Source organism: Diceros bicornis, chromosome 12 (assembly GCF_020826845.1).
Source record: "Diceros bicornis minor isolate mBicDic1 chromosome 12, mDicBic1.mat.cur, whole genome shotgun sequence".
Lineage (NCBI taxonomy): Eukaryota > Metazoa > Chordata > Mammalia > Perissodactyla > Rhinocerotidae > Diceros > Diceros bicornis.
The window spans coordinates 18,587,010-18,605,357 of NC_080751.1; the positions used below are offsets into that span (position 1 = coordinate 18,587,010).

Genomic DNA, 18,348 nt, shown 5'->3' on the forward strand with positions numbered 1-18,348 from the left:
TACAGCCAAATTATTGTATTTAAAACATTTAAACTACATTTGTGGGGGCAGAGGAGGGGGAGACATTTAAAAGGTCCCTTTACGTTCAGAGAGGATGAATTTTGAAAGGACAAAAACAATTTATGAACCTATGGACATATTACTAGGGAAGAAAAACTATCAATACATTCCAAAAGTTAAATCTAATTTGAAAAAATCTAACTAGAAAGAAAATATTGTTTTTAACTAAGTTTTTTTTTTGTCCATTTTATATAAGAGCTTATTTATTCTTTTTCCAAATGGGTATTTATTATTTGTACAGATATATAAAAATGATTCCCATTTTAAAAAACATACTAAAAATAGACATTAACCACAAAAAGTACTTATTCTGACTGGAAAGATGAGCATGGCTATTTTCAAAACAGCAGTAAACACAAGAAGCCAACATATATAAATCATGACAAGTATACATCTCATTTTTGATAAAAATAAGTTCTATTTTTACATTAATGCTTTATTATCAGCTTCTATATGAGATCCTCCAACCTTATTTACATTTACTATGAAATTTCTATTAGCATGTGTAACTCAAAGGCACTCAATTCAGAGGTTATAAAGTCCTGAGCTTAAGTAGGAAATAGGATTCCCAACTAAAATTTGAACATAAATAATTTTGAAGATCAGAGAATACGAAAATGTTTAAAGTGTAATATTTGGTACAGAAATAATCCATGACCTAATAATAAAGTTATACAGAACATCAAAGAAAAGACCGTGTAAGGCAAAAGATTATCCTCAGAATCAAACTGATTTTCTCCCCCAATCAAGTTCATTTGAAACTCGGAAGCTGATTTTTTTGTTGTTAAAATCCTAGGAAAGCTAAATTAAGAGCAAAATAAAATAGCCTGAAAATGCTTAAGTTAAATAAAAAGTTCCCCAGCTTAGTCTCCAAAACCATGAAAAAAGTATTTAATGATTAAAAACAAGTATAGATTGGAAGGATATTAGAATAGGAGGAGGAATCATAATCAGCAGTTGAAAAAATTAAAGGACGGCTTTAAACGCACCAATGGAAAGAGCATTTATAATTGGCCATTCAGATTATTCCTTTAGCATTCTTTTAGCCAAATAAAAATAAATTTACAGATGGATAACCGAGGTTCACTAACATCAGGTAGGATCAAAGTTTAAGCTAAAAGCTAAATCTGTATTTGGCTGCAGAAAAATGTATAATTTACCTACAGCGATTTTCTACTGATGGTAAATTAAAAGCATGAGTTGACATCTTTATAACAGAAATGGTTTGACAGATATTCCTTGGCTTTAAAATGTTTTTTTCATATATGCATAGAAATGTAATGAGGATAAGAATAGTCTTCTGTATTATCTGTACAGTTCATAAGGCCTTTGTCGTTGTTAGTCACCTTGGATGTGAATTATCAGTAGGTCCATTAAATTAAAGCTGGCTGAAAGTTTTCAAAGTGCTACTGTTTCCAACTGATGAGATCCTCAGTTTTCTGGATTTTCTGGATGACGATTATTTTCAGTTCTTTTTTCTGGTGATATATACAGGAAGTTACAGCAGATATATAAAGGGAAGATCAGAAGCCTGCTGTCCAAGTTCATCACTACTTGTTCCTATAAAACAAATTTGTAGCTTTAATGAGAACACAAATTGATAGTAATATTAAAAAAATAAAACGGGCCGGCCCGGTGGCACAAGCGGTTAAGTGCGCGCGCTCTGCTGCGGCGGCCTGGGGTTCGCTGGTTCGGATCCCGGGCGCGCACCGACACACTGCTTGGTAAGCCATGCTGTAGCGGCGTCCCATATAAAGTGGAGGAACATGGGCACCGATGTTAGCCCAGGGCCGTCTTCCTCAGCAAAAAAAAAAGAGGAGGACTGGTGGATGTTAGCTCAGGGCTGATCTCCTCACAAAAAAAATAAATAAATAAAACAGAAAACCAGAGTGTTGAATTGAGTGAATTGAAGGAGATTGTATGGTGATTAAGAGCTTGCACCTAGAGGGGCCGGCCCCGTGGTGTAGCGGTTAAGTGCACGCGCTCCACTCCTGGTGGCCCGGGTTTGGATCCCAGGCGCGCCCCGACGCACCGCTTGTCAGGCCATGCTGTGGCAGCATCCCATATAAAAAGTGGAGGAAGATGGGCACAGATGTTAGCCCAGGGCCGGTCTTCCTCAGGAAAAAGAGGAGGATTGGCACGGATGTTAGCTCAGGGCTGATCTTCCTCACAAAAAAAAAAAAAAAAAAAAAAAGAGCTTGCACCTAGAGTCTGAGAGCCACTGCTCAAATCTCAAAACTCCCACCCAGTAGCTGTGTGCCCTTGGGCAAGTCACTGACCTTGTCAACTGCAGCTTCCTCACTGTAAAATGGAGACAATGAGAGTACCTACCTCACAGGATTACACTGAGGATTAAATGAGATAATGTACATAGAGGGCTCAGCAAAGCCAGCTATATATGAAGTACTCAATAATGGTAGTTATTTTCATTACTGAAAAATTTTTATGAAGTACCTACATATTTTATGAACAGATACAGTCCAGAAATATTTTGACTTCTCATTTGGCTTTGTTTTCTGATGGCCCTAGGTATAGCAAATAATTGGGATGAAGGAGGGGAGTCATTATTATCGCCAACAAGCATGCTTCCCACTCTCATCTAAGATTTCCTACTGTCTCTAATGCAAACATGTTATTTGTCTCTTGGAACATAAAATACATTATCATGTAAAATCAATTTTAGGTTCAGTTACATCAATACACACGAGAATACCTTGAAATCCCAGAGACAGGAGCTGATGCTACACCTGACAGACACAAATGTGACCATCTCTCATGCTACAGATCTCCATTTGGAACCTTTTACCAATAGCATTTGGTGAACAGAATAAATCCTCAGAGTAAAAGCAGCAGCACTGGAATGAGAACTTCTACTTTTTGAATACTTGGATACATTCTCTGCAGTAATATGCATTAGTTTCACCTTATTTTGTACATTTTGGAGAATATACTATTAAACACTGTTTAAATCTAGAGTTTTATATTTTTTACTGAGGAAATGCTCCTGCAATGAAGAGGGACTAAAACTGGAACATCTGAGTGACTGACCTAGGCTCAACTGGACACAGCTTCTGTGTTGGGGGAGTAGTAAGATAAATTGATAAAGAAAGTAAAGAATAAAAATGTGACCCAAACACACACACACACACACAAACACACATGATATCTATATATATCCCAAACCAGGGAAAGGAGTGTTTTTTAAAAAAATGTTAGTGAACAAGATGGAAAAGACGATAGGTCAGGTAAGGCGGTCACCTGGGCTGAGGGTGCTGACAGGGTTAGAAGAGAAGAATGATGTCAAAGCATAGCTGGTCTTTAGATGATTGAGTCACCCAGGCCTAGACAAAGTTTGTAGCAATAACCCAGGTGAAGGCACATTTACTAAATCTGTCGAGGACATATGCTTTGATGATATGTATATTCATAATAAAAGCCAAGATCTGGTACTATGACAAAACAAAGACCCCAAGGAGGATTAGTGTTCTGGTATTTGATATAGTTAAGGTTTGGGTGGGGGGATCAAAAGGCCAACACTGGGAAAAGAAGGGAACCATGTGGACATCACTTGGGAGCTGAAAGGACACACCATTTCTTAATATTAAATTGTATTAATCTGCATTCCCCATCCCCAAACTAGACATATCTAATCCTAGCTTCAGCAAACCTTTAACTCCACCTGAGGGCTCAATTTACATCTACATTTGCACTGAAGCACCATAAAGTTCCATTTTCCTTCTTCCAGTATGGAGTGGAACCTGAGAAGCCCACACATCACAGCATCAGAGAGAGTGGCAGTATCTTTCTAGGTTTCCATTTCTACTGCCAGACCATTATTTCTCCATCTTCGTTTATAAATCCCTGCTTCTCTGAGGCTCACGCCACTTATTCTGTACTATACCTCTATTACTTCCCCACGTTCTACCATAAAGGTCTAAATTCCAGGATCCATAAATCCAACTCCCTACTGGAAATCTTCACTTAGATATAAAGCAACTCAAATTCAAACCATCAGCTACTGGCTACTACCTATTCCTTCCTTTCTTTCTAGGCCATCTATACTTTCACTCTTGCAATTTGGCTTTGACTCCCCATCCCAGCTCTTGAATGTCTCATCAGGTTACTTTTTTTGCCCACCCCTTAAATACCAGTGTTCCCTAGGTTTCCATCCTGTCATATTCTCTAGGCATTTCCTGTAGGTTATCTCATCCAATCATTATTTCTAGCCCAGGCATGGCTTGTAAACTCTAGATCCTTTTACCCACTGCCCTATCAAATTTTCACCTCAATGGCCTCAAATTAAATATGCCTTAAACTGAATTCATCATCTCTTCACCTGCACTTTAAGTCATGTTCATTTTCCTTCCTCTAATTCAAATCTGAAGAAAAATTACCACTATCAATCAAGTTGCCCAAGTCAGAAAACCAGGAACTATCTTTGACTACTTATTTTCTCACCCTCACACACAATTAGGTACCAAATTCTATCAGTTGCACTGTTTTATTTCTAGAACCCAAAGACACTTCTTCATCTCCATTGCTACCTTCCTTAAATTAAGGTTCTCATCATTTCTTATCTGGATTATAGCAATCGCTTTTAAATAGTCTTCCTGCCATTATCATGTCTCTAATCCTTCTTATATATTGCTGAGAGATCCTTCTATAAAGCAATTTTAGTTAGCATAGTCCTGTAAGATGGATAGTTATAAAATAAATATACAGAAATCACTAGCTTTCCTATAAGTCATCAAAAACTATTAGAAAAAAAGATTTACTTCATATTAGCAATTAAAATATTAGCATTATACTTCTAGGAAATATATAGAAACAATATGGGGGAAAATTATAAATTTTAGAGAGAGATGTAAGAGAAGACCCAAATAAATGTAGGAAATACCACATTCCAGGAGAGAAAATATCAATTTTCCACAAATTACTCTCTATATTTAACAAATATAAATTAAAATTCTCAAAGGAATTTTTGAGAGGAAGCTTGACAAAATGATTCTATACCCCATACAGAAGACTAATCATACACAAAGAACCCAGAGATTTTTGAAAAGAGAAAAATGAAGGTGGGTTTGCATTACTAGGTATTAAAATTCATTTTAAAGTTAGTCTAGTTAAAACAATGTATTGTTGTCTGTACAACAAAGAAATCAATAAAACATAACAGAAAGTTCAGAAATGAAACCAAGTATATAAGGATTTAATGTATGATAAAAACAGCATTTCAAATACATTGATACATCTGATATGCTTCAGATACAGCATCTAAACACTCCAATGTGAAAAATTACATGAAAAGAATAGAAAAAAATCCAGATATAATCCTAATTAGAAGGCCTAAGCATCACACCAAAAGAAGAAATCACTAAAGGAATAGATTGATAGATCGTTTCATGAAGGTTGAGAGACAGATGACGAAATGGGAAAACTATATGGCATCACAAATATTATTCTTAAGATATAAAAGTTGTTAAACATTAACAAGAAAACAAACACCTTAATAAAAAGTTAAACATAAACAAAATAAACTGTCAATTTATACAAGATAATATATCCAATAAGCATACAAAAAACCCAACTATACCAGTAACCAAAGAAATGAAAATGAAAACAAATATAATTTGTTTCCACTTTTTATATTGGAGGAAAGATTAGAAAGAATGATAATATACTATGTTGGGTATACTCTCCTATACTGCTGGAAGGAATGTAAATTAGACAGTATTTTTAGAGGGCAATTTGGCCATTAGAAAATGTATACACCATTTGACAGGAATTCCATTTCTTGGAATTTATCTTTTAAAAAATTAGAAAAATGGGGCCAGGTCCGGTGGCCTAGTGGTTAAGTTCAGCGTGCTCCGCTTCGGCGGCCTGGGTTGGGTTCCTGGGTGTGGACCTACATCACTCTGTTAGTGACCATGCTGTGCTGGTGGCCCACATACTAAAAAAATAGAGGAAGACTGGCACAGATGTTAGCTCAGGGCAAATCTTCCTCAGCAAAAATAAATAAATAAATAAATAAAAATGAGAAAAATGTACAGATATATGTACCTTTTTTATAATAGTGAAAAAAATCAAAAAACAGCTTTACTCAAAAAGGAAGAATTATTTAGAGTATATCCAAAATAACTAATATGTGGTAATAAAAATGATGTTGTGGATATATATTTATTGACAAGAAAAGCTATGTAAAACAAAGTGGAAAAAAAGCAGGTTACAGAATTTGGTGTCATCTCGAAGTGGGATATGTATGACTTTTCTTTCTGCTTATTTATATTTTCTATACAAACATCTATAACCTACGTAAACACACATATACAACTCCCCAACTAAAATTCTTCCATAGCTCTCTACAGATTTCAGGAAACAGTCCAAACTCCATCCACAGCCCATCATGCCCTGGCTCTAGTCCTAATGAATTCTTCCATACCTCTTTCAGTTCCTTGAATGATCCATGTGCTCCCTTGCCTCCATCTTACTCATCATTTGAGGTTTATTTCAGATATCCATTCATTTTTTCAACTTTTCCAGGAGAGGAGGTCTTCCCTGAGCTGTCTTCTCTTCTCCTCCTCTCCCAATAACCACACCCACCCCCAACCTACTCACTACTAGGTAATGGTTACACACTATTCTGAGCTCATCGGTATCATGCTACTTATACTAACCTATACAGCATAAGCTCCTCTTTATTTCCTCCACTCCTAGCATAGAACCTAGCATGCAGTAGGGACACAAATGTTTGCTGAACTAACAAATCAAAGAACACTTGGAATACAACTATTATCTTGGCCTGGTGCTTTTTAAGTGTCTAGGTGCTTTGAGCCATGACAATATTTTTTTATGAAGTTCCAGGTAGACGGTAAAGATAGCCATTGTCCATGCAAATCCAGAGGGTGCAGGAAGGACCAAAAGAGAATTCCAATGGAGGCAGATCTGAACTTTCTTATTATAGTATATCTACCTTCTCAAATACTCCCTACCATGTGGAAGTCAGCTCTCTGTCGCTAGAGTTCCAACAACGGGTGAGGGACCCTCTGTAAGAATGCTGTTAAAGTTCTCATATAAGGTATGTGATGTTAGAACCATCACTTCCAAGGTTCCTTGAAACTAAATTCTCATGTTCTATGAGAGTCTCTTCAGTCTGATGAAAATTGCTAACTTCTAATAATTTATACGAACTATAGGCTCTGAACCCTTTATTAAAACATTATGTCTTTGGAATGGTGGTTAGTTTTGTTTTGTTTTGTTTTCTTCTGAGGAAGATCAGCCCTGAGCTAACATCCATGCCAATCCTCCTCTTTTTCCTGAGGAAGACTGGCCCTGGGCTAACATCTGTGCCCATCTTTCTCTACTTTATATAGGACGCCGCTGCAGCATGGCCTGACAAGTGGTGCCTCGGCGTGAGCCCGGGATCCGAACCCAGGCGGCCAGCAGCGGAGCGCATGCACTTAACTGCTACGCCACAGGGCTGGCCCCCGTGGTTAGTTTTAATAGAAATAAACTTCCTCAATATTTTAACAGGTCTTATTTTACTTTTTGAAAATGGTTTACTTTCTCTTCATGACATTTTGAAACTTTCACATGCATGTGATATATAAACAAATGGCCTTAGAGAGAATTTTTGGAATATTACAGATGTCTGTCATTTTAAAAACCTATTGTACTAGAGGATAATGTTCTCTTAATATTCAGGAGCTATAGAGACATAATGGATTATCTTCAAGGTGCTGCTATTAATATATAAATAAATTCATTCATGAACACAATGGATAAAGCAATTAATATTCATAACTTTTTGAAGATGATATTCAAGATAAACCATTATTTCTCTATTATCAGCTTTTCCCTGCCCCTCAAATTGAATTGTTTTCTTTTTTCTTTTTTTGTGTTAGTTATACTTATAGTAGAATGGGTAAATTATGCAGAAATAAATATGGTACTTCCATCTTTACCTTTAAAAAACTTTCAAACCAATCTTTAAATCAAATGTTAATTCTACTTAAGAATTTTCAAAAGAGGAATCAAAGGACAAATACTATAATGAAACAATTAACCGAAAAGTAATCAAACATACCTGGTCCTTTTCAAGTGTAAGTATTTGATAGCCAGTTGTTCTACTACATATTAGTTTTCCACTACTATCAAAAGAGGCCAAACGTAATCTAGGATTAAAAAAACATAAAAATAAAAAAAAAATATGATTTTTTAACCACAGATTAACTTAAATAAGCCCTCCCTCACTTTAATATTTATTTATTTTTTTCCATATTCTCTATAAGTCTTTTGATAAAAGACTTTAAAAGTCTCTTCAAACTATAAACTGATTCCATTTAGATTTATAAGCTTGTGCTATCATACATAGCTGAGACATAAAAATATTTATAAATATGCCTTTTTTATTGTGGTAAAATATACATCAAATTCACCATTTTAACCATTTTTAAGGGTACAGTTCTTGGCATTAAATACATTCACCCTCTTCTGCAATCACCACCACTATCCATCTCCAGAACTTTTTCATCTTTCCCCATCTAAAACTCTGTGCCCAGTAAACATGAATTCCCCATTTCCCCTAACAACCACCATCCTACTTTCCATATCTATGAATTTGTCTATTCCAGGTACCTCATGAGTGGAATCATACAGTATTTGTTCTTTTCTGACTGGCTTATTTCATTTAGCACGTCTTCAAGGTTCAGCATGTGTCAGAATTTCCTTCCATTCTAAGGGTGAATAATATTCCATCATAGATATAAACTACATTTTATTTATCTATGGACATCTGCTGATGGACACTTGGGTTGCTTCCATCTTTTGGCTCTTGTGAATAATGCTGCTATGAAAATGAGTGTACAGATATCTGTTTGAGTCCCAGCTTTCAATTCTTTTGGGTAAATACCCAGAAGAGGAATTGCTGGATCACCTGGTAATTTTACGTTTAATTTTTTTGAGGAAGTGCCATACCATTTCCCACCATTTTACATTCCCACCAACAATGCATAAGGGTCCAATTTCACCACATCCTCACCAACACTTGTTGTTTTGTTTTTAATAAAAGCCATCTCAATGGGTGTGAGGTGGTATCTCATTGTGGTTTTGATTTGCATGTCCCTAATGATAGTGATGTTGAGCATCTTTTCATGGGCTTATTGACCATCTGTATATATTCTCTGAAGAAATGTTTATTTAAGTCCTTTGCCCATTTTTGAATTGGGTTGTTTTTCTGTTGTGGAGCTTTAGGAGTTCTTCATATATTCCGAATATTAACTCCTTAGCAGATAAATGGTTGGCAAATATTTTCTCCCATTCTGTGGGTTGCCTTTTCACTCTGTTGGTAGTGTCCTTTGATGCACAAGAGTTTTTAATTTTGATTAAGTCCAATTTATCATTTTCTTCTGTGTCATACTGAAGAAATCATTGCCAAATCCAATGTCAAGAAGCTTTTACCTTACGTTTTCTTCCAAGAGTTATTTTATAGTTTTTTTTTGGTGAGGATGATTGGCTCTGAGCTAACACTGTTGCCAGTCTTCCTCTTTTTGCTGAGGAAGATTAGCCCTGAGCTAACATCTGTGCCCATCTCCCTCTATTTTGTATATGGGATGCTACCACACATGGCTTGATGAGTGGTGCATAGGTCCACGCCTGGGATTCGAACCAGCAAACCCCTGGCTGCTGAAGTGGGGCAGGCAAACTTAACCACTACGCCACCGGGCCAGCCCCCAAGAGTTATTTTATAGTTTTATCTCTTCTGTTTAGATCTTGATTCATTTTGAGTTAATTTTTGTATATGACATAAGGTAAGTATTAAATATATGACTTTAAAAAAACCTGTTCATTAAGCTATTTTGCAATTTGTCAGCATCCTTTCCAGAAAAATATTGTTCAACTATCAGGCAAAGGTGGACATAAAAAATCCTATAGAAAGTGAAGGATGATACCAGACATGTTTTCCTGAAAAAATACCTTGTTGTATTTCCAGTTTGGACCTCTTATTTGCTGGGAATAGCAGCAAGGCAACAGCTTCAAGCCCAGTATCAATCCTACATCATTCATGTTCTAGCCTATTTTTTCTCCCTGACATACTAGATCTAGATCTTATGATTTTGATTATTAATACATTTCATAGGAATGGAGCCTTATCATTTTCTTGCACATTCATATATATTGTATCTTACCAAAGTTCTCTTATTGTTGGTGTAAATTATCAAGGTTTTATTATATTTCTTACATTTCTTCTGCAGTGAGGAGGAGTGGGGTGGGGAAATCTCATCCTACCTAAATGCTATGCTCCTTCGAGGTTGTAAACTGACAGATCCGCTACATGGCTGGTTCAGTGTATTGCGTTTGAAAATGATATATCGATTAGTGTAAGTTACAAGCAGGTCAAAGCCGAAGTTAAAACCTGTCCACCGCCAGCAGTACTAAGAAATACAAAAGAGAAAGATTTATTTCAGTTTATCATCCTAGCAAGTCAAAAATAAAAAGTTCCAAATGTCTTTTCTTTCTCTGACACATTCCAAATATTTCTCTGTCATGGGTCCCTACTTTTGTCAGTGCCTTTCCCTTAAGGCTTAACACACAGAATATATCTGTGATTATATGTAAAGCTTTACCACATAGGTATAGTATATATCAAAGCCAGAAAAGCAGCCTTTATGATCATTATTCCTTAAGATACTTTCCTAATATTGCCTCTTCATGATCTGTTTCATTATCTCTCCACACTGTAATTCTATCATAAGTAACATGGCTTTTCACTACAACTCTAAGTAGGTCTGTAGAGTTGCTTAGGGGACTAGGAGTCTAGATGGAGTATAAGAACCCATTAAAATCTACCTTGCTTTAAAAATACTCTAAAATACCTTACATAACTAACCAACAGATACACAACTGAGTTATTTTAAACACCATCATGAGGTTCACAAGTTTGTTTGTTTATTCTATCATCTAATAGTTCAAGAGAGACTATTAAGTAAGGTGGTGTGGTATAGTGAAGTTAGGACTTCAAGTATTTGGTTGACACTCTGAACTACATTAACTCAATAGTTCGCTGATATTTATTGAGCACATATAATGTGCCACATGCTGCTCTAGGCATTGAAGAAATACCAGTAAATAAATTTCTGCCCTAGTAGAATGTATATTTTAATATGTGTATGTGTTTGTGTGGAAGGAATAGATGAATAATACATACGGAACAGAATGGAAGAGGATAGAATAGAACAGAATGCCAGGAGAAAGTGACGTGGTAGAGGAGGGGGGCTTGCAGTTGGAGAGCCTGCTGGTTCAGACTGGTGGTCAAGGAAAGTCTTTTAAGGAGATGCTAGGTGAGTAAAGTCCTGACTCAACTAAGGGGCGGACCATGTAGCTACCTGGGGAAAGAGCGACTTAGACAAAGAGAACAGCAAGTACAAAGCTCTGGAGGTAAAAACATGCCGGGCATATGTGAGGAACAACAAGAAGGGCAGTAACTGAGGGGGACAGAAGAGATGAGTTCAGAGAGTCAGGAGCCAGAACACGTAGGATCTACTAGTCCATAGTAAGGAAGAGTTTGGATTTCTTTTATGTGTAGTAAGAGGCTAATGAAAAGTTTTGGGGAAGAGAGTAACATGATTTAACTTGCATTTGAAAAAGATGACTTTGGGTGTTGTGTGGAAAACAGAATGTAGAAGAGCAAGAGTAAAAATAAGGAGAGCAGTTATGAGGCTACTACCATAGCCCAGGCAAGAGATAATGCTGGCTTGGACTTGGGTGGTAGTGGTAGACATGCTAAGAATATATTTCGAAGGTGGAACCTGGAGCAATTTCTTATCGACACCAGGTGTGGTATGAAAGAAGGAAGAATCCAAAGTTTGGAGCTTATGGAATGGATGAACAGAGGGGCCATTTATGGCTTGGAGAATCCTTGAGAAGGAGGAAGTTTGGGGATGAAAATTAAAGAGTTCAGTTTGGGAATATTATATTTGAGATGCTATTAGGATTCTAAGAAAGATGTCAAATAAGTCGCTGGAGCTAGGAGTCATCAGTGTAAAGTCATGGGACTAGATAAGATCACTTAGTAGTGGGCATAGATAGGAAAGAAGCCCAAGTACTGAGCCTCTAGTCACACCAACATTTGCTGAGAAAGAGGAGAAAGATCTAGCAAAGACTTAGAAGGAGCAGCCAGTGAAGCAGGAAGAAAACCAGCAGAGTATGCTATCCTGGAAGTCAAATGGAGAAAATATGCAAGAAGCAGTGAGTGAACAGATGTGTCATGTTGCCAGGAGCTTTTGGAAGACTAAAAACTAACTACTTGATTTGGCAATGTGGAAATCACTGGCGACAAGGGCATGGCAGTTTCACTGGAGTTTACTGGAGTAAATGAATTGGAGGGGATTAAGAGAGCAGCAGAAAACAGAAAGTATAGACAACAAATACAGGCAACTTTTTTTTTTTTGCTTAGAAGGGATGCAGAGAAATGGAGTGGTAGCTAGAGGAGAATGTCAGGGTATGATTTAAGATGGGTGATGCTGCAGTATGTTATATGCTAAATGAGAATGATCCAGTAGAAGAGAAAAACTAATGATGCAGGAAAGGGAGGAGATAACTGTTGGAGCAAAGCTTTTGAATAGGTGAGAAGGGATGGAGTGCATTACAAGGGGAGGGGATGGACTGGGATAGAAGCAGACAGTTCATCCATTCTAATAAAAGGGAAAGCACAGCACATAGCTGCAAATTCAGGTAGATTGGTAGAATTGTTGGTAGATGTACAGATTCTCTTCCCATTGCTTTTATTTTCCAAATGAAGAAAGAAGCAAGGCCATCAAGTAAGAATGAGGGTGGTAGCATTGCCCTCTTGAGAAGGTATAAGAGTTACTCAAAGAGTGGGAGGATAAATTCACTAGGGAAATGTAAGAGGATCACCATGCAGCACTAAAGACCTGCTTGAAGTTTACAGTTACAAACATTTAAGTGAACCTTACTGGGTATGGTGTTTTTCTTTAGTCACATTCATCTGTTTGGAAGCAGGCGTGAAGTACATGGAAAGTTGGGATTTAACAAGAATTGGTGTTTAGACAGGCAAGCTTAAGAGAGTGAAAAAGGGAAAAAGGAAGTTAAGAGTAGAAGCCAATTTTAACATGAAACATAAAATATAGAGTAAAGAAAGTAGTAGGGATGTGGTGAGAGGGTAATGGGAAAAAGGCAGTAAGAACAATGTATGATACATCTCAGTGTCATTAAAAAACTGCTGGAGTCCAGATACTAGAGGGAGAGTGCCAGAAAGATGATGGGAGGCAGAATCTGAAAATGGTATGCTTGAAATGGAGATTTTTGAAGGGGGTATATTAATTAGTAATGCAAAAATTGAGGATATGCTCACAGGAAATGGGTGCCTGAGGTTGGGTAGAACACAAAATCACTGGGGGAGGGAAGGTTAGGGAACAGAGATACTGAAATCACCAAGACTGATAACAGGAATAGTGACAAAGAAAAGGAGTGAGCCCAGTGAATGTTGGCCACAATAAAGGTAGGGAGTGGTTTATAGAAGCATGTGCTTCAAAGGAGCTGTGGTTCAGTTAGGGACGAGGGAAGAACAAGGTATGGAAGCAGCAACAAGGAGGACTAAGGAATAAAGAAGATACCTATTCCTCTTTCAGACTCCGAACATTTATCACAATCATGAATGCAAACATAAAATTAACTTTTAAAAATTAAAAATAAAGTTGAAATGAGGGAAAATTTGGAAGAAAAATAACCAAATGGTTATCTAAATTAGGCTGAGTGTTTTGTAAGATGAAAATTACAATTAGTTAGGGTGGAATTTTAAAAAACGGAGTTCATGTTCCATTAGCGGGTTGTAAAGTCAATTTAAATGAGTCATAATCAGCTTTTTAAAAAAATTAAATAGAAAATAGGATCTTTGGACATAGCAGCAGTAACTATTGTTTCATAATACTTTTGTTTCACTTATATACATTTATACTGGGTGGTAATAAAAAATGTAATTCTTAATGTGGGTAGCAATCAAAGGGCTTGAATCATGTCTTTGATTTAGGGTAACTGTAAAATAGAAAGGATCACTTTTAAGACTATGGAACAGCTCCCATATAACTTCTTATTTATCTTAATTTCTAGATTGCTAAAGATCCTCTCTTCATATCTATCTGGAGCCAAAAAGTTCAACAGTTTCAGGGAAGGCCAAATAATCAATCACCACTGAGCATGTAACTCCTTGCCCAGGAGATCATGCTATAGAAACTGTACTAAAAAAGCTCTTCTGAGGTATGACAAGTTTCATGATTGTTACTGAAAGTGTATTTTGCACTAGTAGTACAACAATTTGTAAGAGAATATTAAGAGTCACAACCCATACTTACTTCACCATCTTTGGCAAGCTTTCTACCACACCTCATGCTATTTCCCTCTAGTTCTTCTTTATTGATTTCTTGAGGCCTAGAAATATACATAAGACATGAAATTTCATAGAAAACAGGCAACTAATAATTTAAAAAGAATTTTAAGTTAAAAAGAATAGAAAAACTTGCTATTAGATTTAAAAATAAATTTTTGTGGAATAGATAAAAATAAGAATGCATTAATTAAATCTAGTCCATTGCCTGTGCTAAATAAAAAAGATGTAAAATCTTTAATGTTTTACTTATTGCCCTGACTTCTAGAATACTTTTTTTTTTCGGTGAGGAAGATTGGATCTGTTGCCAATCTTCCTCTTTTTGTTTGAGGAAGATTGTCGCTGAGCTAATATCTGTGGCAATCTTCCTCTATTTTGTATGTGGGATGCCGCCTTATCATGGCTTGATGAGCAGTGTGTGGGGATCTGAACCCGTGAACCCCAGGCTGCCAAAGCGGAGTGTGTGAACTTAACTGCTACACCACCAGGCCAGCCCCTAGAATACTTTTATTAGGGCTCAGCCAAACCAGAGAAGAGAGAAAAAAAAATCTATGAGAAATTCTGCTCCTCAAGAAGATAAAACACTTAAAAGTCTAGCTACTAAGTAAAATAAATTAAAATCTATTATTTAAGATGTGACCCAGTATCACCTAGCATTTGACACTGTAAGCCATCTTTTATGGAGTATAACCATACAAACTCAATATTTAATAGAAATAGCTGTAGAATTTTATCAATTAATCTTTACTTGGTCCCCTACTTTAAAAACTTAACTAAAAGAAACACTGTTATTCAAGTTGTAATAATAAAATGACATTATTATTAGCTTGGAATTCCAAATGATAAAAGTAATACAATATATTCATTCATAAACAACATTTATTAAGTACCTAGATACTGGGGACATCATCATCATCATAATATAAAAATACTGAAACAAATACAATAAATAAAAAATAAGTAAATGTAAATAAAACTAATAAAACATGTTCTTGACCTCCAAGAGCTCAAGGTAGTAAGGAATTAGACATAAGTAATAATTATAATAATGTGGAGAGAGTTGTGATGTTAAGAGCATGAAGAAGACACAAATTTATTGCCCTGAGTCAGAGGGCAATAAATACTTCATCACAGAGGAAGTATTATTTGTGCCTGAGTGGGAGTTTGTTGGGGTGGTGGTCAGGGGTGAATTCTATGCAGGGGAAGGGCATTCCACGTAGAAGGAACAGTAGGTAAAAAGGAACTGGAGCATAAAAGAATACCAAATGTATGAAGAATTTAATGCAGCTGGAACCTAAGAAGAGCATAAGAGGAGATGAAGCAAAAGGCGTTTGGGATAGACTGTTGAAGGGCCCCAGGACATGCTAATAAGAGTTTCAGAGATAACAGAGAGTTCTTGGGTATTTGTTCTGTTACTTTTAAATTTTTTATTATGAAAAATTTCAAACACATAAAAGTAGAGAAAATAGTATAATGAGCCAAATTTTCTCACCATCTAGCTTCAATAATCTTGTTTTAGTTTTACTCCCAACCCACTTCTCCCCACATCCCTCCCAAGTGATTATTTTGAGGCTAATCCTCCAGACATCATATCCTTTAATCTATAAATAGTACAGTAAGTATTTCTTAAAGATAAAGACTTTTTAAAAATATTAACACAATATATATCACACATAAAGAATAGCAATAATCCCTAACTATCATCAAATGTCCCTGGACATATTTAAGCAGGGAAGTGATACAATTATATTTATGCTTGAGAAAAAGAACCCTGTCGGCAATTTGGAAAAGAGTTTGGAAGAGAAGAACTGTGGAGGGAGACTTTATTACTAGATTATAACCTAGTATCCAGGAAATACACTGTCTTCCTCACTTTTGTAGCCTTGCAGCAGTGAGCAGATACTCAGTATCTGTGCAATAGAGTACTTCATTGGGGATACTATAATCATATACTTCTGAGGGCAAGAAAGCTACTTATTCTAGCTCAGTCTCTTAGGTCAGACTCTATATTAAACTCAATGAGGATATAGATGAGAAAAATCTTTAAAAACAAAGAATAACATTTAAAAACTGAATATACAAAAGAAGTAGGATGATTTATAAAATATTTCATATTTTACAAAATGTTTCAAATCTGAATCGAATTAAATAATTAACTCTCATTTTTTGGTTTTTGATTTATTATTTCTATTTCAACAATCTTAGTGTATTTGTGCAGGATTAGTATGCTGTGCATATATTGGGGAAAAGATAGAATATAAATTATAAATAAAGTAGAAACTAAGAACCCTGGATAATAATAACCTCATAATCATTATCATGAGTTTATATAACACTTTCATACACTCACTGTTTGGATATAAACATAACTAGGCCATTATTTTAGGAAGTTGTTTGGTGTATAAAAATGGGTTAAAAGTGATTGGGGGGGGCCGGCCCCGTGGCTTAGTGGTTAGGTGAGCGCGCTCCACTGCTGGCGACCCGGGTTCAGATCCCGGGCTCGCACCGACGTGCTGCTTCTCCGGCCATGCTGAGGCCGCGTCCCACATACAGCAACTAGAAGGAGGTGCAGCTATGACACACAACTATCTACTGGGGCTTTGGGGGGAAAAAATAAAAATAAATAAAATCTTTAAAAAAAAAAAAAGTGATCAGGGGCAAAAAAATTAAACTTCTTAAGGCATTTTCTATATACTCACAGTCTCTTCACACTGCCTATACCAAGGAGCTAGTATAAGGATCAAATAATGTATGTGGAAGTACTTCTGTGAACTGCAAAGCACTATACATCGAAAGAAAAGAAAATCTGCTTTCCCTTAAAAAGAAGAAAGTACATAAATATTTTATAGGGAGTCATATGCTTTTGGGGGAGGCATCTGCAACCAGATGAAAGTTAATTGATTTTAGACTCAAAAGTCTTCAAAAAACCTATTACATTAATCAGAGTTTGACAATACTATTACAAATAAGAAAATTAGCTTTCCCTATACATAAATAGGAAAATTATGCTTTATGAAAGCCTTATTCCAAGTAATATTTCAATATGTTGAAAGAAAATCATAATATAACACTAGCTGAAACAAAGTATATAATTTATTCAATTTTACTAATATAGTAAATGACAATTCAAACATTCCATTACACTGACCAGAAAGATAAATATTTATAAGATTGATAATGTTATAGAAACATAAGAATAAAAGTTGATTAATGATCTTTTCTCTACTTTATCAGCTCCTGACTTTCCAATATAATGAATGCATTTAAAAATTCATAGCAAATTTTTTTTTTTTTTTTTGCAGGAAAAGATTCGCCCTGAGCTAAATATCTCTTGCCAATCTTCTTCTTTTTTTTTTTTTTTATTCTCCCCAAAGCCCCAGTGCATGGGGCTTCTAGTTGTAAGTCCTTCTAGCTCTATGTGAGCCGCCACCATAGTATAGCAACTGACAGACAGGTAGTGTGGTTCTGCGACAGGGAAGTGAACCTAGGCTGCTGAAGTGGTGAGAGTGCCGAACCTTGACCACTGGACCATCAGGGCTGGCTCTGTTTTTTTTAAAGAACAGTGATATGATGTAACATACTTACCCCACCTCACTGTCTTGTTCTGCCCGGAGCATAGCAAGCCACTGCTGTTTATACACAGAAGATAGCCATTCTAAAATGTAAAAATAAATAAATATAATAAGAATAATAATAAGAAATATGGGAGAACATAAAGGATGTAAAAATTTTAAGAAGTTGATAAAATTGTTACCATGTCTAAATTCAAGTTTAAAATAGCAATAAATAAAGCTGATAGTTTATATTTTCCAAATATGCTACAACAATTATGGCTTAATGGTTTTTAAAAGTATAAACATTATCTTGCTTTGCCTTAGGATAGATTCTAC

General features: G+C 35.9%; 1 protein-coding gene across 1 annotated transcript in view; it reads right to left on the bottom strand.

Moving 5' to 3' along the window:
• The window catches only part of GMCL1 (germ cell-less 1, spermatogenesis associated), a 50,624-nt gene continuing 32,276 nt past the window's right edge, over positions 1 to 18,348 (bottom strand). Inside the window, exons 10-14 of the mRNA XM_058551031.1 lie at positions 18,044 to 18,113; positions 14,427 to 14,502; positions 10,345 to 10,490; positions 8,144 to 8,231; positions 1 to 1,620 (exon numbers count right to left, since the gene is read on the bottom strand). Of these exons, the coding sequence (XP_058407014.1) occupies positions 1,492 to 1,620; positions 8,144 to 8,231; positions 10,345 to 10,490; positions 14,427 to 14,502; positions 18,044 to 18,113 (509 nt within the window). The 3' untranslated portion in view covers positions 1 to 1,491. The remainder of the gene's footprint in view (positions 1,621 to 8,143; positions 8,232 to 10,344; positions 10,491 to 14,426; positions 14,503 to 18,043; positions 18,114 to 18,348) is intronic.